General features: G+C 43.1%; 1 protein-coding gene across 1 annotated transcript; it reads right to left on the bottom strand.

Moving 5' to 3' along the window:
- Positions 1-1043: 1043 nt before the first annotated feature.
- Positions 1044-26318, bottom strand: CCZ1 (CCZ1 vacuolar protein trafficking and biogenesis associated). The gene is made up of 15 exons (XM_035131436.3): positions 26055-26318; positions 23246-23343; positions 22701-22794; positions 21132-21206; positions 20412-20459; positions 18941-19024; positions 16994-17169; positions 15059-15140; positions 14867-14928; positions 14130-14241; positions 12016-12049; positions 11103-11220; positions 4188-4346; positions 3303-3430; positions 1044-1403 (listed from the first exon to the last, which is right to left on the bottom strand). Exons 1-15 carry the CDS (start codon positions 26151-26153, stop codon positions 1348-1350), a joined length of 1425 nt encoding a protein of 474 aa, XP_034987327.1. The 5' UTR covers positions 26154-26318; the 3' UTR covers positions 1044-1347.
- Between the last annotated feature and the right edge of the window lie 391 nt (positions 26319-26709).

Here is a 26709-nt window from a genome sequence, read left to right as displayed (position 1 = left end):
AACACCTTCGCGGCAAAAACTTGTTCGCTATCTGGCATTTCTGTTGCACAAACTGCTCCTTTGACGTAGGACCACAAAGCAGTAAGGGGTCAGTAAAGTCATTAAATTCAAGGCAACTCAATTTTTCAGGGGAGCACAGCTCAGTGGCGGAAGACATGCTTTGAAGGCAGAAGGTCCCAGGTTCTATCAGGTATGGAGTGATGTGAAGCCCCCTTTCCCCCAAGACCCTGGACAGAACCATCTGTCAGAATAGGCAAGATTAGAGTGCATCACATCATTCTTCCCTCCTCCAAGCCAACTGCAGTATATGTATCTGGCACCCCAAAAGAGGGTTAGATTTCTGTTGCTGCTGCTACCGGGTACTTGCCCGGAACAATAGTAACTGGGGGCTGTGAAGCACTTCATGGTTGAGGCCTGCCATTCAACTTTGCAGTTCAGGCCTGGTTTAAGGCATTGCAAAAACATCCTCATTCAGCAGAAAGCTCTGATCTAAACTGAAACATCTAAATCTGTTTACCATGTTGCCTTTCCCCACGTTAATCAGGCAACCGATTTTAGTTCTTTAAAATGTTTTTAACAGAAGTGTTTTTAATATTTGGAATGTGAAAAGCTATTTTCCTCCCATGTGATGGTAAAAATGCATTGAGATTATGCATACTGCAATGAAACTTTGATGAATTATGATTTCCTTTTAGAACTGTTTTTTGTACTATGTAATTGATGCTCATTTAAATTAATCAATTGTTTAACTTGGAGGATTGAACAATCAAGGTGTCTTTATCTGGGTATTAGTTCTGCTAGCAATTCATGCTGGCATTGTTTCAAATCCAGACAATCTTTTTTTCTTTTTCTTTTTGGAAGTTGCTGTGTGCAAAATGGCCTATGAATAGGCTGCCCTTAATTTCCTAATGTGGTCAAATCTCTCTCTGTTTTCATGAAGGTAACTATTGCCTCAACTTTACAAACATTTTGTCCCTAACAGTAGATGAATGATATGATTTTATAAACTTTTCTCCAGAGTCAAGAAAGAGGAAGAAGATCCATTAAAATTGTAACAATGACTAATTTTATTTTTCCAGTAAAATATTCACATAACATTATCTGAGAAATGGAATGACACATGTTTAATTCAGACTAATTTTAATTCATTTGCACATAAATACTTTAAAATCTAAAAACCATATGATCAGAATGTAGAGTTTTAGTAGAAATTTGATTCTTACAAAGCAAGTATTGCTCTACTACTGTCATTATTTCAGTCAGTAATATGACTAATAACCTGTCACAGTAAACCAAAATTCTTCAGGATATTTTAAGCAATCTTCAAAAGAGTTAGCCCCCGGCTGATCAATCCAAGAAGAATATATTGTTGAACTGTGTTGCACAAAGTTTCTTTACTTCTTCTGAGGGGAAAAAGAGGAAATATTATTTTAAGACTTAGAAGTATGGCACCAATTACAAGCTACAAATTGATCTTGTGTGGCTTTCCAGTGACGTGATCCGTAAATGACTAGAAAAGGTTTGCATTTTCTCAAAGGTTCAGCTTAAATTTAAAAATCGCTGTTGGCAGAATAAAATCTAAAAGCCTTCTGCATAACCCCTTCCTTTCCATGCACCACAGTAATGTAAGAAGTGTGCTGTGCAGTTCAAAAGTCCGCAGCAACAAACCATTATGACTGTTAAGTGATAAACAACCCATGAGTGCTGATTCACAAGCTAGTCTCTGGTTTGTTTCCTCCTTGGCACACTCAAGGGAGCAACCGCATGAGGACTTTTGGGCAACATGCTCATATACATTAAACCAGGGGTCACTAATATTTTTGGAGTCATGGGCACATCTGCAAACGGGAGAAACCACACATACCTGCCACAACCTATTCTATTGACTACAATCAACTTTGTTGGACTGGTCATGTTGTGCGGATGCCTGATTATTGTCTTCCAAAGCAACTACTCTATTCTGAACTTAAAAACGGAAAGCGTAATGCTGGTGGTCAACAAAAGAGGTTTAAAGACTCTCTCAAGGCAAATCTTTCAAAATGTAGTATAAACACCGACAACCAGGAAACAGTGGCCTGCAAGCGCTCCGACTGGAGAACAGCCTTTACCAAAGGTGTCATGGGCTCTGAAGACGCTCGAACTCAGGACGAAAGGGAGAAACGTGCTAAGAGGAAGGCACGCTTGGCAAACCCTCACCATGATCAACTCCCGCCCAGAAACATACGTCCTCACTGTGGAAGGACGCGTGGGTCCAGCATTGGCCTCCACTGTCACTTACGGACCATGTTCATGGAAGACAATATTACTCAGCTACAAGTGATTGCCAAAGAAGAAGATTGGCTACAATTACATGCTTCTTTCAAAACTAATTTCAGAGCCAGGGGAGGCCCTGTGGGCACCAAGGCATGACATTAAACTCTGGTTTAGTGATGTCTGAGCCAGGCTCTTGTAACCCAGCTCAAGTACATTGTTGTTGTTTAGTTGCTTAGTCATGTCCGACTCTTCGTGACCCCATGGACCAGAGCACGCCAGGCACTCCTGTCTTCCACTGCCTCCCGTAGTTTGGTCAGACTCATGTTCGTAGCTTCAAGAACACTGTCCAACCATCTCGTCCTCTGCCGTCCCCTTCCCCTTGTGCCCTCAATCTTTCCCAACATCAGGGTCTTTTCCAGGGAGTCTTCTCTTCTCATGAGGCGGCCAAAGTATTGGAGCCTCAACTCCTTCCAGTGAGCACTCAGGGCTGATTTCCTTAAGAATGGATAGGTTTGATCTTCTTGCAGTCCATGGGACTCTCAAGTGTCTCCTCCAGCACCATAATTAAAAAGCACCAATTCTTCGGTGATCAGCTTTCTTTATGGTTCAGCTCTCACTTCCATACATCACTACTGGGAAAACGATAGCTTTAACTATACGGAAGGTGATGTCTCTGCTTTTTAAGATGCTGTCTAGGTTTGTCATTGCTTTTCTCCCAAGAAGCAGGTGTCTTTTAATTTTGTGACTGCTGTCACCATCTGCAGTGATCATGGAGCCCAAGAAAGTAAAATCTCTCACTGCCTCCATTTCTTCCCCTTCTATTTGCCAGGAGGTGATAGTTGAAATAAATGAACTCTACTCCTGTGTAGCTCTGCTGCAGTTTCCCTCCCCTGTGCCAATTTTAAACTGTAAGCTCCTTGGGACAGAAAGCTGTCCCCTTACGTTTTGTAAAATATGAGTTCTATATACTGTATAAGTAATGAAATTGTTTTAAAAACACTTAAAAGTGGTAAAACTTTTTAAAAAAACAATTAAAAATGGTTTCTTACCATTCACTTCAATCAGGTTTGCATTTTTCTGATTCAAAATTACATACAGCTCCCGCTGATCAGATTTCTTGCCAACAATCCAGTAGTCACTCATTGCTTTCACTATGATTTCCTCATCATCATCAACCCTAAAAGGAAGAAGTTGGTATGTGCAAATCTTAGGATGCCTCAAATAAGTAACAAAGGAATAAAACCAAGCAAAAGACAGTAACTAATATATAAAGCAGATTTTAAACATCAGCAAGCAGATTGAGCTTTGGTTTATTGTTTTAGATTTTCCTCAAATCTTATAAATTAAGTAATTCTTATATCTGTGGTAGGATCTGTACCACACTGACACAGAATTCGCTAATATTAGGATCTAGCAGCTTCAATTAGTGGGACTGCAAAAAAAAACATTACACACAACTTCACCTCCTAACAGAAATTTGCCTGTTCATGAGACAGCCAATTCTACAAACCACACAAATTCCATCTAAAATTCTGTAGTTAAAATATCTGACAACGAGCCTGGATCTGGGAGACCTCTGTTCAAATCTCATCTCACCCATAAATCTACTGCTTTGCTTTCAGAAATTCCTTCACTCCCTGCCTCACTTTCCCTATCTGTAAAAAGAGGTAATAATACAATGATAGACCTTACAGGTGTTTTTTTCCCTGAGGATGAAGAAGATAAGGAAACATTACTCACTCAGAATCTTTAGTAGTAGTGAGATGACTATTATCATACTATGGAGAAGATTTACACTCCCGGTGTATTACTTTGACTACAGCATTACGGCTAAGGAAGAAGAAAATTGCTTCCAAGTATGCACTGCCAGATCTAACTATGCAAACTGATTGATATTCAGATTTTAACAAAGGCGGGGAAGAATGCTACGTCACCTAGTGAAGTCACTGTTGATATCACCAAGAATCTTCATCAAGTCAGGATGAACCGACGTGAGCGAGATATTGGGTGTTCTCCTCAAGTGAATTGTACTTTTCTCTGCTAGGTTCATGTGATTGAAATAGATAAATTTAAATTGAGGTTCCTTCTCCGACCTGGGAAACAAGGAAGGAAATGGTCAAATAAGCAAGAAGAGGAAGGCCATTTTTGCAAAGGTGGTTGAGCGTCTACCCAGAGTGGCTTACTACCATATTACCATATGCTTTACTTTTTAAGTCAGGATCGAAAAATTGTTCCCGGAAGTCATTAAAATATTAGCAGCTGTCAGACTCCGGAGTGATGTCTACAGTTTGCTAATGCCACTTCAGAATCAGGGAATTCAGAATGGTTAAGGAGCTGATCCTGAGAACTGCTGAGCCGGAAACAAAGAGAGACAAGAAGTCTGGTGCTACAGTGCAACACCAGAGAACACGAGGCCTTCACATTTTGTGATACATTTCTGGTGACCAAGCTACCTGACCAAGCTACCAGAGTTGAGAGATCAGCCCTTCCCCAACCTGGCGTAATCTAAATTATCAGGAGGGCCAGCATGGCCAATGGTTGCGTGTGGCGGATGTTATAGTCCAGCAACACCTGGAAGGCACCAAGTTGAGAAAGGCTGCCCCAGGTGAAATTGAGGGGAATGTTTTCTTTTGGCTAGAAGACCCTAAAATTCAGGTTGACCTCCAAGGCATTCCTTGCCCTTAAACAACATCTAGCTGTCCATCTGCTGACATCACTGGGGGGGGGGAGAGCTTTGATCATGCCACTTTGCCACTGCATTTCCTTGGTGAAGCAGACCCCTGCAGCCAGCCAGACTAAGCTGCTAAGCAGAGTGTTCAATCCTACAGGGAACACACTGGTGAAGCAAAACCGCTCCCCTGCCCTGTGGCTCAACTTTGACAGGTAGGTGGGATTGCTTACCTATCAGCCACCTGACATCATCATGGCCTGCAGAGGTGGAGAGATAAAGGTGTAGCCCCCTGGACTAAAAAGGTTCTCCACCCCTTCTATAGTCCAAGAAGCATTTGTTCTTGTTCAGCAGACCAAGGTCAGGAAATGGTTCAAGATTTTTGTGAAAGGTTAGGAAAGCCATAGAGAGTCTCGTATCATGTCTAGCCCTGCACTGTTGACTTTGACTTACAACAGCTCTCCGCAATTTCAGGCAGAGGTATTCAACATCACCTGCTGCCTGATTCTATTAACTAGAGATGCCAGGTATTAAACAAGGCCCCTCTGCATGCAAAGCATATCTGGTCCCTCGTTGCACTGCAATCACACCCCAGCTAAGATCTGCTGATGGCTGCGTGGTCCAAATTCAACAGGTCAACATTTGCTAAGCAAAACTACATACAGTCATACCTCAGTTTAAGTACGCTTCGGTTTGAGTACTTTCAGTTTAAGTACTCCGCGGACCCGTCTGGAATAGATTAATCCACTTTCCATTACTTTCAATGGGAAAGTTCGCTTCAGGTTAAGTACGCTTCAGGTTAAGTAGGGACTTCCAGAACCAATTACACTCATACTTGGGTTTGAGTACTTTCAGTTTAATTACTCTGCGGACCCGTCTGGAATGGATTAATCCACTTTTCATTACTTTCAGTGGGAAAGTTCGCTTCAGGTTAAGTACAGTGGTACCTCGGTTTATAAACAGTCCTGTTTATGAACGCCTCCATTTACGAACACTGCAGACCCTGAAGTGTTTACATCCGGGTTCTGCGGCGTCAGATGCGCAGACAGCATGTGTGTGTGCAGAATCGCTCTACAGTCGTACCTCGGGTTGCGAACACCTCGGGTTGCGAACAACTCTGGTTACGAACTGCGCAAACCCGGAAGTGTTTTCGCCGTGCATGCGCAAAGCGCGAAAATAGCGCTTTGCGCCTGTGCAAAACGGCGGTTCAGGCCTTTTTCGGGTTATGAACTTTTTGGGTTACGAACTGCGACCCGGAACGGATCGCGTTCGTAACCCGAGGTACCACTGTATTGGTGCGTCGCGCACATGCAGAAGCGTGCCTTCGGGGAGTGAATGCCTCCGTTTACGAACGCCTCCGTGGAATGGATCACGTTCGTAAACCGAGTTTCCACTGTACATACTTCTGGAACCAATTGTGTACTTAAACTGAGGTACCACTGTAGATGTTTGTTTTAAGTTTTAAAAATATAATACAAACAGACTGCACTTTGAGCCACAAAATGCACCTGTAATTAGAGATTTACAGGCCTGGGGAGGGGGGAATAGAAAAAAAATCTGGTTCTCCCCCCCCCATTTGTTTCTGAAAAATTGAAGAAGATAAAAAACACCCTCGCCTTTTCCTGTCTTCCCCCCGCCCCAAGGCCTTTACACATTTACTGCAATCTGAGAAACACAGATCAGGAGCTGGTCAGTTTGATGATTCTAAACTCTACAGATACTAAGGTTGATGCTGTTGTCTACTATTCTGGAAAATCAAATGTATTTTGACATTTGCAGCTTGGTGCTTCCGCTTGCAATAAATGTTACATGACACCTCAAACTAAAGCTGGTTAACTTGCTCTGCACGAGATCAACCCAGCTGTATTAGCACAAAGAGACGCTGCAACAGGTTCTCAGGATGCCACCACATCAAAGTTTAAGGCAGGCTTAATCAGATAAGCTTCCATCACTTTCATCTGCCAGCGCCATTTTATAAAAGCTAGCAGTTTGGTCCAGTTAGAAGCATAACTGACAGCTTTGATAGATTCAACAGTAGGGTTTTTTTAAAAGATGATGAGCAACATATGTCCCCAAGGACAAATAAGCTAACTAAACACACACACACGTAACTTTAAACTGTGGCTGAATCTCTTAAAAGTCAGTAAACACCATAAATGTTGGGGTTTTGCTACAAGACTGAAAAGCAGCTTAGAAACGGAGCAGGAAAAAGGTTCCTGGGCATGTTCCTGGGCAAAGCCTTTATAGGAGCCCCAAGGTTTGACTTTTTTGCTTTTGAAACAGAAGTTTATCTGTCTTTTAAGATCCCAGAAGTCATAAGGGCTGGCTGTAGTTTTTCTGATTTTTTTATGTGCTGAACAGAAGAGGTCATAGACAGAAAGCACAAAATGTTCACTGGGCAATTTTCCTGACCTGCCAGTGCATGAAAATGTGATGTAATGAATAGCAGTAACAAGCAGCTAATAGACAAAAAAGGCCCCCACCCTAGTGGTTACTTTGTTTGGTGGGGCATTCAAAGCAGCCCTGTGAGTGAAGAAGAGCTTAAGGTCTGGGAAGGTACATATGCAACCACTATAGTAACTACAGCCTTTTGGTTTACTAATATTTTAAGCCTCCTGCCAACACCCCCAGTTAATCACTTGCTTTGGCACTATTAATGGCCCCAGCTTTCAGAGAATGTCTTTGCAACAAGCACCTTGAATCACAGAAGCTGGGATAGTTGTTTGGTCAGTAGATCTCTTATGGTTTGTTTATATTTTACTTACTGTATAAAATTTAAATGGTGTCTCATTACTGTGCATATATCTGCATTTCTGTTTGTCCCATGCTCTGAGAGGTTTCTTGCTTGCCCAGCTCATTTCCCAGGGAAAACCCACTACAGTATTTAGTGCTAAATTGGAGCAATCGTCAATCCAGAGAAAACCTGAATTGCCTTTTGCTCTGACTGAGCGCTAAAGAGCAGTTTTCCCCGGAGGAAAGCAGCAGGACAAGAGGAAATGTGGATGATCTGAGGCTTCTGAAGAAAAGGGTCTCAGGAAATAGAAATGTTAACTGTTTTTACTGTTTAAAAAAGGAGCCTTACCTTGTGACTTCTTGCATAGTCCAATTGACTTAGTACAACTGCTTTTTCATTCTATTGCAAATAACAAGGGCTAACCTTATCCCCCCTCCAAAAAGGAACTTTCTTCTTGAGTTACCAGGCAGCAAGTTTAAACAAGCGGCAGGCTAAAAGGATTCAAGGTTTTAGAGCTCTGGAGCTCAGGGCTCCTCAACCCATCCTTTTTACTGAGCATTCATGGTGAGTTGTGCTCATGAGGTTACTGGGACACTTTCAACACCATTTGCGCCTGAAAAGGTTTCAGGACAGTCATACTGCTTCATCTGCAGCAAGTGCCTATCCTGTTAGTCTCCTGCTGAAGTCCTGTAACTCTTCAAGCCACAAATGGCAAGAATGCAGTAACAATGGGGAAGCATCACAGAGCAACTCATAAAGTGGAAATGATGGGTAGACAGTCCAGCACAAACCCACCACTAAAGCAGTTTTATTGTCTCAGGGTGCTTCCAGGTGGTCACTATTTTTGAGCATGTTTCAATCACATCCCGGAAAAACCAGGCCTTGCAATTAAAGCCAATTTGAAGCTTTTGCAAAACAAACTCACTTCCCCAAAAGATTGGAATTTTTCTAATAAGGCAAGTGACGGGAAAATGCTTTGATGTAACACTGTCTAACCTCCCCAGAAACAAATCAGGATGAATGCTCATTCAATAGTCAACATCTCTTAAGCAAACAGATCAGGTTTATTAAAGAGGTTGGCTGAACCTCGACAATATGTTGCAGAAGAAACCTGCAACAAAACACCAGTCTGGAGGGACCCTTGCCAGGAACAGATTTCTGCTGCACATTCATTTTCACCATCCAATAAGTTCCTCTAACCTCAGGGAGCCGCAGAGTCAGCTGTGTGTCTCTCCCAGGAAGCACAGCCATTGGATAGGAGAAGGCTAGCCCTTTTATCACCCTGGCTGTTCAGAAATGGGCAAGGAGGCAAGGTTCTAACCTCTCTCCCCTGCCCCATTCCTCATACACCCCAATGTGTGCCATAAAACACCAGTGAAAACTGCATGCTCCTTGCCCCGCTGTACTGCTTTGACCATGCAGGGGTGAGTGGGGTTGGGGCAACACCATATCCATTTTTTTAATGCTCCTTTGCTTCCCTGGGGAACATACCTGAGAGGACACCTGAGAGGAGACCTGATGGGGCAGTGCAGACCTGTGTGGCCTGGCTCCCTCCCCGTGTATTTCATCTGTTTGCCTCCAAACCTGGGATGAGAATGAAACCAACCAAGCAATTCTACCTTTGTCATCCTTGGAGGATAAGGTCTCTTTCTTGACACTAGGGCAAAGTTTGCAAAGAAATGCCTCTTCTATCCAATCTGCAAACAGCCACAAATTGTATAAATGGGCTCCTTATCTCTGTTTCTTTCTGGGGAGGCCATTTTATTATAGGGGATGAGAAATAAGGACGACAGAAAAGAGGATACTGCACTGCCACAATGTAATAACCTGGGGGTGGGGAACCTTCGGCCCAAAGGTCTAATTTGGCCCACTAGGCATTTTCCCCCAAACCACACCCACATGCCCCACCCCTGATGTCAGGTGTAGTGTCAGGTGTGGGGCAGCTAAAGGCATAGCTGTTGTCTGAGGGCAGCCATTCCCCCTTTGTACAGTGGTACCTTGGTTCTCAAACTTAATCCATTCCAGAAGTCCATTCCAAAACCAAAGCGTTCCCAAACCAAGGTGCGCTTCCCCATAGAAAGTGGATTGATCTGTTCCAGACTTTTAAAAACAACCCCTAAAAGAGCAATTTAACATGAATTTTGCTATCTAATGGGACCACTAATCCATAAAATGAAAGCAAAAAACAATGTACTGCAGTCACACAATCGATCAATCAGTAGCTGAACTGGGTTCCACACAGTCACAGTCACAAAAACAAAGCAAAAAGCCACAAAAAACCCAAAATAAATAGCGAAAACAGACAGACCTTAGTGTAACACTCAGAATGGAAGTGTGGCACTCAAATCACTTACTTCTGGGTTTGGAGTGTTTGGGTTCCAAGTTGTTTGAGTACCAAGGCGTTTGAGAACCAAGGTACCACTGTATTGTATTTTTGTTTGCTTATTAAGACTGCAAGCCTGTAGGTGGGGAGTGTCTTGTTTTGATTCCGTGTAAGCCGCTCTCGGGGGGCCCTTTTGGCCGAAGAGCGGGGTACAAATGCTCCAAGTAAACAAAATAAAAATAACTTTGAAGTCATTTTCCAAGCAGTTTGCACTGACGCCTTTCAGGACCAACCAGCTGATGGGTGCTGAGAGACATCACCTTTGAAGTCCATTTCCAAGTGGTTTGTATTGAAATCACTTTCAAACAGACTTCAGAAGGTGAGGCCCTTTCAAGTTGTCAGCTGCCCTTGTCTACCTGCCAAGAGTTGCCCTGCAGGGCCCGGGGGGGCGGGGGGGGGAGGATCCCGTTCCCATCTCTGTATTATATAGAGCATTTCCTCACCCAGCAGTAGCCACTGGTGAAGGAACTGTCTTATTCGCTCACTAGTGGTAGACCCAGCTACCTGCTGCATAGCATCACTTTGCATGCAGCGGGCAAGAAAATAGTAGCAGACATGCTGCCAGCCGAAAGGCAACAGAGAATAGAGGTAAGCAGGCCCTCCCTAAAGACACTGCCCATCACTGCAAAACCGGCATCTTATAGAATTATTGTGCTGTATACATTCTTCATTCAGTAGGTGAGAGCGTTTGTCTCTTCGGACAGACAGTGAAGGCTTCTGGGTAAGGAGTAATAAATTGGAGATGCAAAGTTATTTGGGGATAAAATGCAAAGTGGTTGCCACTTGGCCTAATGTAGCTTGCTTCCATTCCCAGAAGAACTCAGCTGCTTAGATTGTGAGCCCAGGGATAGGGACTGTCTTTTTCCACATTGTGACAAGAGCTCCAGGGGCCTTTGTCAGCTGAAGATCAGGCGGAGGGAATGTTTCGAAACTTTTAAAAAACCACAGAATTGTCAATATGTTGCCATGAATACGATTTGCCTCCTATTTTAGGCAGTTCTTAAAATATCTGCGGCCCTGTTAAAAATCTGGTGTTGTGAAAGAGAAATAAAGAGAGGACCAACCCTGATATCCTTTTGTTGATGTTGTATTGTTCGCATATATCTGAAGCCAATACTGTGAGCTGAGGCCCGACAATGCTGTCAAGTTTACGGCAAAAATCCAACGTAGGCTGTGTAGAGGCTGTGAAACAGTTTTGGAAAACAAACAAACCAATGATACTTTCCTCCTCTGTGTCTCAACTACATCACATTTCGAAGATCACACCAAATATTTACAGCAGGAATTGGCAATCTGTCAACCTCAAGGTGTTGCTGGACTACAACTCCCATCCTTCCCAAACACTGGCCATGCCAACTGGGGCTTGGTGGGAGCTGGAGTCCCGACGACATTTGGGAAGGCCAATCGTTCCCCATCCCTGATTTACAGGGATAATGGAGCAGATTCAACTGTTTGTTACACACGAGGCACTGGGATTCTGTACATGCAGAATAAGAACTCATACCTAAGAAGCCCCACCTGACCAAGAGGTGATGCTAGCACTGAAACAGCTGGAAGATCAGATGATCTAACAATTCTGTGCATAAGAATATTTAAGAACCTACAATATATATTTTTTTAAATCCCCTGTTCTCTGCAGTTTCTTATGAGCAATCCTCACTGAATTCAGTTGTTCTTACTTATGAGTAAACATATATTGGATCAGGCTACCTCTGTGCTTCTACTCCATTATCCATATTTACCCTTTGATGACTCATTAGCAGAGTGCCGGCATCACTGTGGACAGAAATTTTACCCTTTTGACTTGACACAGTTAAACAAAAAGAAAACTATAAGATGCTACTAAAGCTACATACAACAACGTATCATTACAGTTAATGCCCAAATAACCATGGATAATGCTCAAATGTCAGGATTTGTCAAAAACAAGGAGAAAAACTTCCACAGCTGTTTCAAAGAATATTACTTGATACTCACCGTCAATCATAAAGCAGACAGCTGCACTCATAGCCTGCAAGGAACAATATGTTTATCATAATCCGTTTTCTGTCTCATGGATACACTTGACTATTGGGAGTTAATCTCTGTTCAAGAATGTTGCTGTACTTTCCTAAATTCGTAATTCTGGGGAAGCTCTCATGGGGACATGGAGATATTTTAGACCACAGCTTCTGGAAGACATGCAGCCTTCCTTATGCAGTTGGACTCCCAGTTTCCATCCATACCAGCCAGCATGGCCAAAGATCAGAGATTTTTAAAAGTGGAATCCCACAATATCAGGAGGGCCACAGGCTCTCCATCCCTGGTTAAGACCCAAACCAGGCATCCCCAAACTTTGGCCCTCCAGATGTTTTGGACTACAATTCCCATCTTCCCCGACCACTGGTCCTGTTAGCTAGGGATCATGGGAGTTGTAGGCCAAAACATCTGGAGGGCCGCAGTTTGGGGATGCCTGACCCAAACCTATGAAGATCTGACAGGGGGGGAGGAAGAAGAGTGTCATCTAGTCTGCTATCTCTGGTCTCTGACTGACAATGGGTCCCACATACAAGCCTCAGCTTTCCCAGGCCCAGGATCTTAGATTCATGTGAACAGCAAAATATATACCGTATTGGCCTGAATATAAGCCACACATTTAAAATTCAAGGGGGGGGGGAAAGAAAAAGGAAGACAATACCCGAATACAGTGGTACCTTGGTTTGCGACCACAATTGGTTCCGGGGAGCCGGTCGCTCCCGAGGCACGCTTCTGCGCGAGCGCCACGAAACCCGGATGTCAACACTTCCAGGTCCGCGGTGGTCGGAAACCGAAGCGGTCGCTCCCCGAGGCAGTTGCAAACTGAGGTACCACTGTATAAGTTGCTCCCTTAAAACGGACGGCGACCACGTGGTCTGAGGAAAAAATTGCGGCCCTAGAGGACCTGTACGGTGCACTGGGAAATGATTGAAGGGGCTGCCAAAGGCGTCCCCACACCCCCCTGCAGCATCAGCCCTACACGGTGCAGCTGGGGGAGGTTTGCGTAGGGCAACAGTGGAGGCAGCGGCCTGCCCAGGCACCCGCAACTGGCTGCCCCCCCCACTGGGCAGGCACCCCCCGCTCCCTTACAGTGGCAGGGGCCAGCTGGGCAAGAAGTGGTGGCACCAGAGGCCACCTGCCAGCCCTGCTTGCCAGGGCTCCAGCAGGAGTTAAAGAGTTAAGGGGGTGGGGTTCACTGTATGTCTGTTTCAGCAGCGATATCGGGCTTTTTGTAAGGTTGTGAATATAAGCCACACTTTAAATTCCATGGTTGGAATTTGGAAAAAAAAGGTGTGGCTTATATTCAGGCCAATACGGTACTCTAGCACTACACTTTGGTTCCTGCATGATCTGAAATGAACTCTGAGCTGCGTTAGAGCAGGGGTGGCCAACGTGGTGCCCTCAACATACTGCAACTACAATTCCCACCAGCCCCAGCCAGCATAACCAATTGTCAAAGCATAATTTTTGTGCCTGGGATAGCTGGTACTCACTTGTAGCCATGGCTCCTCTTAAAAAAACAACAACCGGGGGGGGGGGGAGATGGCAGTTGCAGTTCAACAGCACCCAGAGAGCACCACATTGGCTACCTCTGGGTCCGAGTTCTTTGCATCCTCAGAGACCTCTCACAGTTCTTTGCAGCAAGCTGTGGCTTATCTGCTGGAATTATAAGTCTCCAAAGCCCGGTGTCATTAAAATGCTCCTCTCCTGAAATATGAATGACAGCTGGCTACTCTCATTGCTAATTGTTATGGTTAACTAGGGGCTTTTCTGTGTTTCCCAAAACAGTACTGCAGTGCATGATGACACAGACTTGCAGTCAAATTTTATGCATGCTTAGAAATGTGAATTTGCTTCAAAGTAAGTTGGCACAGGACTGCGGCCTTACAAAGGCTCTCAGAAGGACATAACCGGGGGGGAAATTCAGGGTTCCTCCCCAGCACTATAGATCATATTGCCCAGGAACTGAGAGAAGCTGAACTCTTTCAGCAAGATTTGTATATACATACCTAACTAACTACAGAACTGGGGTCTAACTTCATTTTTCAGTGAGCAGGGAAAGGTGCAGCGGTTACCTTATAAACAATTAAATGAAGCTCTTCATAAGTATCCTCTGTGTTTACAAATATTTTGGGGAATCTACATTTCGCTTCTGGATCATTCAGGTTCAAAGGTCCAGTGAGAAACCTGAAAGGCAAAGATGGGACTTTATTTATTTTGTTTATTAAAAAAAACCCCCACTATATACCACCTGGCATCTCCAGGCAGTGTACAAGAAGGCAAAATACCATTTAGAATTTTACAATACAAATACAAAAGATAGCATTAAAATTTGGCATTGTGTCTGAATTGAGCCCAAGCCCACTTGATATTGCATCGAGCCAGTTATAGACGCTGCATAAGCTGGACAGACTACAGCTCAAGGCAGAATGGTTTGATATTGATTTCAAACTATTATGGGTTCAGTCCTTTTTAGAGGTGGCGAGATGCACAACTGAACTAATCCACCAAGTTTCCCTTTCCCTTGCCTTTAATTTACTGCAGCATCCGATTAACGTTAGTAAGTCAGAGGTTGAAAGGAACTGAATTATTACCTCTGGATAACTGACCTTGTAAAAACAAGGCCTCAAGCCAGGGAAGGGGGAGCTGTGGCTCACCAGATGCTGTTGGGCTCCAACTCCCATCATCCCCAGTCAGCATGGCCCCTGGTCAGGGATTATGGGAGTTGTAGTCCAACAACACCTGGAGGATCACAAGTTTCGATTCTCTGGCCCAGTGGCAAGAAAGACTACAACAGATGTAAAACTGCTACCTTCCATAGTGCTGTAGATTTCCGGACATTTCTGTATGTATTGGGGAATCTCTCCCTGCCAACTGAAACAAAAGAGTGCATGGTTAAGGAAATTTCCCGCCCCCCACTCCTAGGAGACGAAAAATTGAGCAGTTATTTAAACAGGAAATAATAGTAGTTTCCTGTTTAAGTAAGCCAAGCCACACGACTCACCTCTGGTTCTATATGCCTTGGAAACAGGGATGTGGTGAGATATTTGTATAAAATTCTCATGTCCTCTTGTTCCAATCCACTCCTGGAATGTTAAGAAAGACAACATTATAGCACATGATGACAAGGCTGTCAACTGATTCAAGTACTGTTAATTTCTTACACATAAAACTGTCACAGATTGTGTCAAAACAAGCTTACATTTCTTGCCCAGCAGCTGGGGGAGGTTTACTTGGAGGCAAATGCGGCCCTCCAGATGTTTTGGGGCTACAACTCCCATCATCCCTGGCCACTGGTCCTGTTAGCTAGGGATGATGGGAGTTGTAGTCCCAAAACATCTGGAGGGCCGAGTTTGCCTATGCCTGTCTTAACAGCAGCTCTCCAAGGTCTCAGTCAAAGGATCTTTCCCAGTTCTGTCATCGTTTATCGAGAGATGCAGCCTGACTGACTTTCTGAGCATCATTAATAAAATCAGGCTACACAAAGAAATAGCTCACAGAAGACCCACAAGCTGGCAATGCCTCACCAATGCCTCAAGTCTTGTGTCTTATGTACAGTATGAACATGACAGGTAAGATGCTGGCTGCCTAATATAATTTGCAGGAACACCTAACACATCCAAGTTTAGTGTAATGGTTTTGGATCCATGAATATAAACCATAGAGTGAGCACTGGAATCTGCAGAATAAGGAAGAGTTCTGCAAAGCAGACTCAAGCCTTTCTGTTCCAACATTCTTGAAAGGTATGGCTCCATTTCCAGTTTCACCAAGCTTCCAAAATAAAGGAATGTCTCCAAATTATAAAGCACCACTACATTTAATAACTAGCTTTGACACACAAGCACTGATAAAGTCTCAACCTTGGTTAATAAACAGATTATCAGTAGGCGTAAGGCCTAGAAACTTGGAAAAAAAACACCCTAGGCTTTGGTCCTAAGTTTTTGATGTGAGTCCAGGGCTTAGCTGGCCCCCAATGGAAGGAGTTCTCATTCCCTTTTTCTCAATGGAATGTACAAAGCATGCCCACATGATTTAGTTGCTCTGGTAAGTTTTTGAATGAATTCTATTATTTCATTACTGTGGAACTCCTAATATAAGCTTACTGTAAAAGTGAAAAAGGGAGAGGAAGAAAAACAAACCTAGGAAACCCTAATCTGATTTAATTATTTTATGCAGTCATACGTAGATTACTTCTTGTCTAGGCTTGGAGCACATTAGTTCTTGACTCCTTAATCACTTTTGAATAGGAAACCCTTGAACTGCGACTCTCGAATGAAACTGGATGCTAGGTGCAGCTGTGCCGTGTCAATAAACACCCTGAAAAGAAACGCAGCTGAAGGGGAACTGCCAGGTTTAAGTTACAAGGATGCTGCAAACTGCAGACATTTCTTTGTTTCTTTTTAAAATGCAACATTTCATACCAGTGAAGTCATGATGGCAAAAAAGAGCTGTGGGTCGCTAGAAAACACACCGCCGTTCCAATTTTCGGGTTCCTTTATTTATTTACACACCTTCGTATCTTTTACTTCAAAATTACAAGACTCTGAAGAATGATATTTTTAGTGCCTCAAGGGACTAATTATTACCAAGATCCTCAGAGATTGAGGATGATGTCCCATGTTAGTTGTACTCAGAGAAGACCCATTGAAATCAATGAACTTTTTTTTAATACTTCAGTTCAAGCATGACTAAGATTGGACAAGTGTTCAGTAGAAACCACATTTTCCCTTCCTCCCCTGCCCCACTGATTTCAACATGGAACAGCTGATGTTAAAGCCTCCTGGACTGCTTTGCACTGATTTTACCACATAAATCTGCAACATATCTCTAACAAGGAGATAAACAATGAGATACAAATTATTGGATATACAAAACGAGGTGCCTTTGAGGGGGATGGATCTGAGGCATTGTCCTGACATCCATTCACTCAGGTACCTACCAGATGAGTTGATCATTGTAGAGAAAGGCAGTATATTTGACTATGCTCAGACTTTCTTCCATCTTATTGATGAACGACTGGATTTTCAAGTAAGTCATTTTATCCAATGGGAAGAAGCTGATCCCACAAAAAACATCCAGCAGGTCACATGACTGTAAATGAAGTGTTTGCAAGTACTGAAGAATAAACATAGAAAAATCTGTATTAATGACTGCCTTTGTTTAAAAACAGTGGCATGAAAAGATATGACAAACACAATCAGGCACAAGTCTCAGGCTCATGCCCTCTCTCCTGTTTAGATGCAAGGTAAGGATATTGAAAGCTTCCATTCCTGCTGTGTTCTAGACAGAGGTTACCCACTTTCGCCCAAACCTCGTTAATAAGCCAGCATGCAAGCTATGGTTTGCAAAGGCAATTTTCAAAACCAATGGCCCAGCGATGCAGTTTCTTTCCAAATGGTGTTGGACTCCAACTCAGCCCAGTTAGGAGTTTGTAACGGCAGTTACAAAGAAAACCAATAAAAACAGTTGGTTTTTTTTTTAAAAAAGGAATGATGGGAGTTGGCGACCAACATCTGGAGTGCCAGAGGTTCCCCATCTGCAATAGCCAATCCTAACTGCAGGTTCATGACCGACACTGACACCTTTCACATCTGTGTGACAACTTCTCACTGACGTATACTACAAACATTGGAAAAATATATTTTGGACTCTCAGAAATATGAAGCCCACCTTTTTCTAGCACACGAGTGGACAAATTCCTGGGAAGCATGTCTAGATACTGTATTTCTCTATGGTGAAAACAGTAATCAGCAACCAGCAATGCGATTCTTTAAAGACATGGGTCAAGGCAGTGTGGCACGTGATACCACTGTGTTGCGTCTCTGTCAGCCCGGCTGGCAGCGGACGGCAGGAGAGGCAACTGGCCATTGCAGAATAGAAGCCTCAGAGGATAAGATAGCTGGATAAAAGAAGTGCTTCTGGAGTACAGGAGACAGGTCCCAAGAGGAAGAAGAGGGACAGAGGAGAGCTGGAAAAGGAAGAGGAGAAGAAAGGAATACAGGAAAATTGCCTTTGCCTCAGAGGAGGCAAAGACAAGAGGTGAAGGGAACAGTAAGAGGAGAAACTAGAGTTGTGGAGCCTGCTGGCGAGTCATGTGAAATGAAAGAAAATGCATTCAGGAGTAATAGGATAGGAACTACTACAACGCAGAAAATTGTAGTATAGCATCCTATAAGGAAAGGATTGCCCAAGCTCTGAGAGTAGCTTATGAATTAAAGGAGACTCTGGGGCTCTGCATATTCTATGGAACTTAATAAGGGGGCAAGATGCTAAGAACAGGATTGTGCATGTCCATAGCTGTCAACTTTCGGATTTGAAAATAAGGGATCAGCAGCCTCACCTGTCCCGGGGACAGTCTACGGTATATCTAACAATCCAGGATAGCAGCGGGAAACAGCGCTGGAATAAGGGAATTTCCAGCAAAAAAAGGGAAGCTTGACAACTGTGGCTTGGAATAAAGGAGTTTCCCGCAAAAAAAGGGAGGGTTGACAGCTATGCATGTCTGCTACATCACTCAAATTTAACAGCTACGTTCTAGCAGTTATCATTTGGCTAAAGATAAAGCTGTTCCCTATTAGTCTTTAGTCATATTCACATTTTAAGTACTACGGACAAAACACATTTTTAGCAACACTCATGAAAGCAACAGATTTACAGCACACCCAGTCATAAGCGGGTGCAAAGGTTTCAGAAGTGCAAGCAGGTTTCTTCAAAATTTTGTTGGAGGGTGCATACATCTTTTTTTCTTTTTTAAAAGATTTTACAGCAAGGCATGTCTGCTTTCAGAACATTCTACACCCAAGACAACATGGATCATTAGGCCACCAGTGCTGAACAAGCTTCCAAATTCTAACACTCTATTGCTGCTTTGATAATAAAAACTTACCCGATGGAAGAATTTCTCTAGTCTGTCTTTTAGAACTCTTACACCTCCATCTTCCATGGCTTTTCGGAATGTTCCATTAAAAAGCTAAGGATTATTGGGGGGCGGGAGGGAATAATTGGGAGTATTGAGTCATTACAAGCACATGCACTAATCAAGATGTTATCAAATGACAAAGGAAGTAGAAGTGCTAATCCTGTAATTCCAGTTCCCTAATTTTAGATGCTTTAGGAGCAATAAATTTGCATTGCACTTAGGTGTTTATTCACATACTGAACGATGGTGATTAAGATGAAGCACCAGATTTCTGCGATTTCCTGCACACACCTTAACCAGCCTATTGTGCAAATTATACAAATAGCAACAACTATCTATGTAGGTTTATGAGAGATGAGTTTATATGATTTGATTTGAGCCAAGACAGACATGTATTTGCTCAACTAGCAGGCTGGTTTGCAAGGCAAGCTGAACTGTGGCAGCTTCGAATGAATTTGCAAACTATGGTTTGCCACAAACCAGGGAGGGAGAATCACAGAAATCACAGGAGTTGAAAGGTCCTTAAATGCTTATCCACACAGTGCCAAACCATGGTCCAAAACGGGATCCAAAGAACACTGCATCTGGTGCTGCACACCTTTTTAGTTTTGTGCAGGAGCACGTGGGAAGCTTTTTTTAAAACAGAAGAGACTTTCCAAAGTGTTTTGGCATGCGAAGATGTCTTCACTTCAAGGAAAGAAATCCCACCGGGCACAACCAAATGTTTTTGCACATTGACATTATCTCTCCATGTGTCAACACTGTTTAAAAGGGGGGGGGGAATGCACACTGCACATTATAAAGTTAATGCTGTATCTGGTCAATAATCAGCTAATTGCAACAGTCCTTTGCCAAAACAGAAGTAGGAATTTGATTTGCTGCCATTTTTAAGAAACTGAGATACCTCACCCAGACTGGGACCATCTGGCATCTCCCTTCCCAGAACTATTTCCTGCAGAGGCCATAATACCTGAATTTGCTCCCTACCCCTTTCCCCTTCTCTTAACTTCTCCATCAGACTGTAAGCCACTCTTTTAAATTACAAGCAACTCCCAATTTACATGGGGGTTACTTTCCAAGGCACCATGCATTTAAGTGAAATTGCGTATATTTGAAACACCACTGAAAAAGCCTGCAAAGACCCTTTTTGTGACGTTTTTGAGTCACTTCCAGGTTTGGCATGGTTGAGCAGGTATCAGATGTGCCTAAAACAGTTGCTGTCTTTCTTAACTTCCATGAGTACAATTGTCAGAAAGGTGGCTTATGAATGTAGTAAACAAGTGTTCAGCATCGAAGAGATGCTTCTGCTACCCAAACTTTGGAAAAGAATGGCACTCCATGAATCAAAAAGTATGATCGTGTTCTGCTATGGAGGTGCGAAGACTGCTTCTCACATCCCAGCATGAAAACTGACAAAAATCATATATATCTAACTTACCTTGTACATGTTATAACACTGCTGTAACACTGAGCTATACACTTTGTCCTGTAAGATAGCCAGAATCAAAGAGTTACTACAAGAAGAATCCTATGAGGTCATCATTTAAAAGGTTAACTTTGCTTTTCTCTGTAGGGACATCAAGAAAAACAATGCTGCAGCACTGATAACATCAGCTCCAAGAAAACATATAGTAATTGGAGAAAAGCTGCATAAAGTTCATAGCCATTACTGAGAGAGCCTTATCTGAGTTAGCTCATATTTTCCCAGCTGCAGGTATGCTGCATGTGGATCACTGTTCAGGTGAGGGCCACCTGAGTCATATTCTGGGCAGAGGGCACAAATACTCTAACTTTGTCATTGGCATCTGTATACGTCTCTAGGGACAATGGAGTGCACCTGCAGGGGTGAAGTCAAACTGCTGGAGAATCAGAGAGCCTGCTGTGACTGCAGAGACCGGAAACTTGTAACTGTTGCCTCCTGCGCTGTTTTTGCTGTGTTAGCAGCAGCAAAGTGACCTCTCTGGGGCACAAGCGTAGGAGACAAGAAGACCCCTCTCTCGGCCTTGCTGATGTGATCCAAAGAAAGCAGAGCAATACATAGGCACCAGCTTGGCTGCAGGAATTGCTGGAAGGCACCATCCAACCAGTGCCCAAATAGGGCCCACTGTGGACAGGTGGGGAAGGAGAAACACAAAGCACAAGAGATACTAATAATTACCAGTAACTCTTCTTCTTGATACTCAACAACCGGTTTACCATCTTTGTGTTTTTCTACTATGGGATTTCGTACAACCTTGAAAGTGGAAACAAAACAGATGTTATTCATTGATTTAGAATCAGCAATACACTAAAAGGAGAATCAAATACAAAAGGGAGACTAAATCTCCAGCAGTAAAATTCTATTACAGGTAGGTAGCCGTGTTGGTCTGTTGTAGTAAAAATAAAAGTAAAAAAAATCCTTCCAGTAGCACCTTAGAGACCAACTAAGTTTGTCATTGGCATGAGCTTTCATGTACATGCAAACTTCTTCAGATACACTGAAACAGAGAAGTCACCAGACTCTTATATATAGTGAGAGGGTGGGGAGGCGTATTACTCAGAAGGGTGGTGGGAATGGGTGATTGGCTGATAGGTGTGGTTGTCCGTTTGTTTCCAAACTCAGTGTAAACTGAATTTAAAGTGCTGGTGTCAAGTTTTAAAGCTCATAGTGCTTGTAATGGCCTAGGGACAGGTTACCTCAAGGACCACCTTCTCCTAAAGGAATCTGCATGAACCCAAAGACTGTCTTTATTGTCACTACAGGCACAGGGCATTTTGGTGGTGCCCCCATACTCTATTAAGGGAAGTCTGTTGGGCTCCCTCTCGTCCCACTTTTAAACAGGCTTTGGATACCTTCTAATTCAAACCATTTTAAATGGTTTTATCTGAATGCTGTGTTAATTGTTTTAATGGCATGGTTTTATTGTTTATTTTGATGTTTTACATCTCCCAGGAAAGTGTAGAATATTAAGGCCTTATTGTTGCAAATTGTAATTGATTTTGTTCTTTTTTTATTCCAAAGGGCCTTTTGAGTATAACGATTTATAGAAAAGCATAAAATAATAGTAATAATTGTGCTGTTTCAAGTTCTTCCCTTCCACCATGTAATCTCCAAAACACTACAGTATTTGAGGAGCATATTTTCATATCATCTTTGAGAAGGTGCCAGTGGCATGCAATGCTTAATATCTGGATATCAGAGATGTAGATTTAATCCTTGCTTAGATATATGGTTCACAAGACAGCTTTTGGCTAATCCTGATGAAGATGGATTATGGTGCAAGGATAGAAGAAAAAGTTCTTTCAGGGCCAGATCAAGACATTTTGCTGGAGCATCTGTACCCCACTCCCACTTCTCAAGCCAATGAAAGTCAAGTTATTTTGGTACCGGAGATAATTATTCCACAAACAGCTCTCCTGCTCCTTGCCATTAAAAGTACGGCAAAAATATGTTAAATAATCAACAATCTGCCAGCCTTTCATGTCAACCCAAATTTGCTGCCACACATTACCCAATGGTAGGGCTGCCCCTGCGGGAATCATTTACAATTACAAATAAGCAGTGAGAGGGGAAACACAAGCAAATTATGCTTCCCCTCCCCATATTTCCATTCATGTCCCAAAGGGGAAGATGTGCTCTCTCCCAATGTAAAGGCAGAAGGCTCCTCTCCCCGCTTTAGAATACTCAAAGCAGCTTTGATAAATCCTAAATAAATGCTTAATAGAACAGTATAATGCACTTAGGTACCATAACCATCCAGAAATTTTCTTCAGGTTCATTGAAGAACTGTCTATTTTTCTGGGTGTGTAGGGATTTTGCCGGTTTTGAAGGACTAAAGGTCCTAAAAGGGGAAAAATATTACATGAATGAACACTTTAGACATTGGAATGCTAACCCTTACCTATTAACTAGGGATGCAACATTTAATTGATTAATTGATTTTAAAATAGCCTAAATATATACAGTACTCCAATTAATTGAACAGAAGACCTGCTTCTTCTTAAATGGTGACTGCTAAAACACATAGGTGCATCATCAAAGAACAAAAAAGGCATGCTTCTTGTTTCAGAACTAAAAAAATAAAAATTACACAATTAATTGCCTAAGATTTCTCTAAATTGGGTGACAACCTACAACTAATAAAAGTATAATACCAGATTGCATAGCTTGAGCGCCATCAGAGCAACGTGCATTTTAAAGCTTATTTGCAAATGTACCTAACACATTTTTGGTGCCTTATAAATAAATAAATCAGAAATAAATGGAATAGGCAAAAATGTGGAACTTAGTACCTTGTGAACTGAACTATGGCTTCACATAAACCAACACTTCTAATTTTTTCATTCTTTTCAACTTCATTGGGGTAATAAAAAAGAATCTTCTTTTCTTCCTGAAGTTAGAAAAGTAAACAGCAACAATTAATACAAAATAACTAGGTTCAAATAAAGTTATCTAAATTAAGTCCTGATACCTCACATTGTAACTGCAGTATGTAAGCCTTTCGCGGTAATCCACTTTAAGGATTCAGCCAAATCCTTAAAAAACACCTTTCTGCCAAATCCAGTGTGCATTTTACTTTGTTGTTTACTATAGTGCATCTATTAGAAACATTTTTTAGAACCCTGGGAATTTATAGATGCACATGTATAACATAGGTAAAGATGACAAGGAGCTATTTATTCAGGACAAAATTATCCAAACTAGTATAGGTACTAGTTGATGCTTTTGAATTGTGGTGCTGGAGGAGACTCTTGAGAGTCCCATGGACTGCAAGAAGATCAAACCTATCCATTCTTAAGGAAATCAGCCCTGAGTGCTCCCTGGAAGGACAGATCGTGAAGCTGAGGCTCCAATACTTTGGCCACCTCATGAGAAGAGAAGAATCCTTGGAAAAGACCCTGATGTTGGGAAAGATTGAGGGCACTAGGAGAAGGGGACGACAGAGGACAAGATGGTTGGACAGTGTTCTCGAAGCTACGAACATGAGTTTGACCAAACTGCGGGAGGCAGTGGAAGACAGGAGTGCCTGGCGTGCTATGGTCCATGGGGTCACGAAGAGTCGGACACGACTAAACGACTAAACAACAACAACAGTATAGGTACATCCACAGTTGTCAAAATGAAAGGAAACTTCCATGTGGAATGCCAATACAATCTCTTTAGATACAAAAGCATCCCATTTTTGTGGCTGTCAGAAGGTCATCTGTACGACCATAGCTGTAAGAGCGGCCCTCTGTGTCAGCCCAATGGCCCATGTAGTCCAGCATCCTGTTCTCACCGTGGCTAACCAGATCCCTACAGAAAGCCTGTTAGCAGCACTGTTTGTACGGTATGTCTTTTAGATTCAAGGGTAGGATGCCCTTTCTTATTCTACAGTGGACCCTCGAATTATGTACCACTCTGGATACGTAACTTTCGGGTTGTGAATGCGGCAAACCCGGAAGTGTATACTTCTGGGTTTTGGCGCCCGCATGCGCAGAAGTGCTCTGCGCACCGTGTGCATGCGCAGAAGTGCTCTATCGTGCAGCACGTGTATGCAGAAGCGGCACCTCCAGTTACGGACTTTTCAGGTTAAGTATGGACCCCTGGAACGAATTTAATTCATATCTGGAGGGTCCACTGTATAAACAATGCCTAGAAAAGTTAAGAAATACTACTTGTTAACTGCTACTACATCTAAGGATAGCTATCGTTCTGTGCCATGGGAGGTTCATCTGGTCTCCTTACTTTCCATTTTCCATTATCACCCCCCATTCAGAAATGCTTTAAAAAAGAAAGTGATCTGCCCATTGTACTCTTTTATGGACATATTGAAGTTTTTTAAAAAAAGTAATTTGAATTTGTCTTATGATTTTATTCCTAGTCACCTAAGCGCACTCTCTTAGAATGTAGGATATATAACATCTTAAATAAATAATGCACAACACCACAAAGATCCCAGGTTTAAGTAAATGTTATACCTGGATCTTGTCCAACTGCCATCTCGACCTTACAATACAACTTAAAGTCTCGAAACCTGGTACTGCATTGGATATGCTTGCATTAGAAATAAAGCACATACCATACACTTAGAACACTTTTAAGGGCATTCTGTATACTTCTGGAGACTTTATCCTCCACAAATCTACAATTCCCAGCATCCTTGACAAACTACAGTTCCCAGAATCCTTTGAAGGGGGAATTCTCGAATTATTTGAATGTGGTTAAAAGATATGTGCATGCATAATGCATATGAGCATGCAGGCAGAGGCAAATACATTTTAACTTATGTTTGGCGCTTAAAGAGAGAAATGTAGGCACTTTAACAACTGTTAAATAGCACCAATCAAGTAATAAATTTACTTCCCTCTTGCGCCTAATCAAGGATGCAGCTTCCTGCCACTCTTTATAAAAAGTTTTCAAAAATGGTGTTTTGCACTGTTAAACACTATGTTACGCCTGCGAGGAGGTTCTTTTTAAATGCGAGAGTTCTTTTCTTTTTCTGAAAAATACAGAAATTATTTTTAAAAAACAACACTGTAAGATAAAATAAAAGATTTTAAAACGCCTTTCTGGTTTAAAAACAAAACAAAACATTATGATTCGACCTATTTGCCAAGCAGCCTGTCATTTTAGAGTCTTTGGGCTGAGAGTCTCCTTCCTCGGATCTTGCCCCCTCTGTCGACTCCCGTGTTTACTTGGCAGCCGGAAAAGCCACCTCGCTACGTCTTAGCCTCGCTTGTTTCCGACGTGATGTTTACCCGTGTGCTAACTATCGATCCGGGCTTAACTGCATTGAGCATCTGTGAAAACAAACCCCTCTGCACTTCCTTTCTGAGACCGGCTTTGCAACTCGTTGCGTTGCTATCTTTGGAAAAATCCAATTTTTAAAAAATCGATTATTATTATTATTATTATTATTATTATTATTATTATTATTATTATTATTATTATTAGGGAGAAACTAAGAAGAGTAAACGTTAGCAATAAAACCGACAACAATAAGGACGCCTCCCCTCCTTCTTCGGAGCCTGTCACGCCCCCCCCCTTTCGCAGCCTTCTCCCCTCAGACTGAAGGGCCGCTTTCTCTCTCCCCACCACCTCCAGATTCGCCCCCCTTACCTCGCCTTCTTTGGGGCCCAGCCTCGGGTTGTAGATGAAGAAGCTGAGCAGGGCCGGCGCCAGCTGCTTCTCTTGCCCGGCTCCCCCGGACGCCGCCATCCTGGGCCTGACGGGAGAGCCTCGCCTGCTGCTGGGCCCGCCTGACTCCGCCGCCTCCGCCGCAGCCAACCATCGGAGGAGGAGGCTCTCAGGCGCCTGCCGGTGCCGGCCAAGGAGCTCCCCTCACGGGCACCGATCCGCGCCGCCTCGCCAACCCCCGACACTTCCGCCGCTTCGGCCGCCCCGGAAGGGATGCGGCGCCGACCCGGGCCTGCTCCCTTCGCCTCCCGGTTCCCTTCGTTCGCCGCGAGGGCCGCGGGGCGCAGAGGCCGAGAAGGCGGCCTTGGAGGGTGGGGGAATCGGTTTCTCTGCCAAGGTCTGAGGCGCCTGAGAAGCGAGGAAAGAGGGGAGAAAGGCTTTCTCTGTGTTTCTCCCCCAAATTACTTATTATTTATTGAAATTATATACCGCCCTATACCCGGTGGTCTCAATGTACTCAAACACTGCACAGGAGCCCAAGGAGAGGCACTCTCTGCACATGCAGAGCATAGCTGCCAAGTTATCCCTTATTTTAAGGGATTTTCCCTTATGCTGAATAGGCTTCCTCGCGAGAAAA

Source organism: Zootoca vivipara, chromosome 13 (assembly GCF_965207765.1).
Source record: "Zootoca vivipara chromosome 13, rZooViv2.hap1.1, whole genome shotgun sequence".
Classification (NCBI taxonomy): domain Eukaryota; kingdom Metazoa; phylum Chordata; class Lepidosauria; order Squamata; family Lacertidae; genus Zootoca; species Zootoca vivipara.
This window is presented reverse-complemented; position numbering and strand designations above follow the sequence as displayed.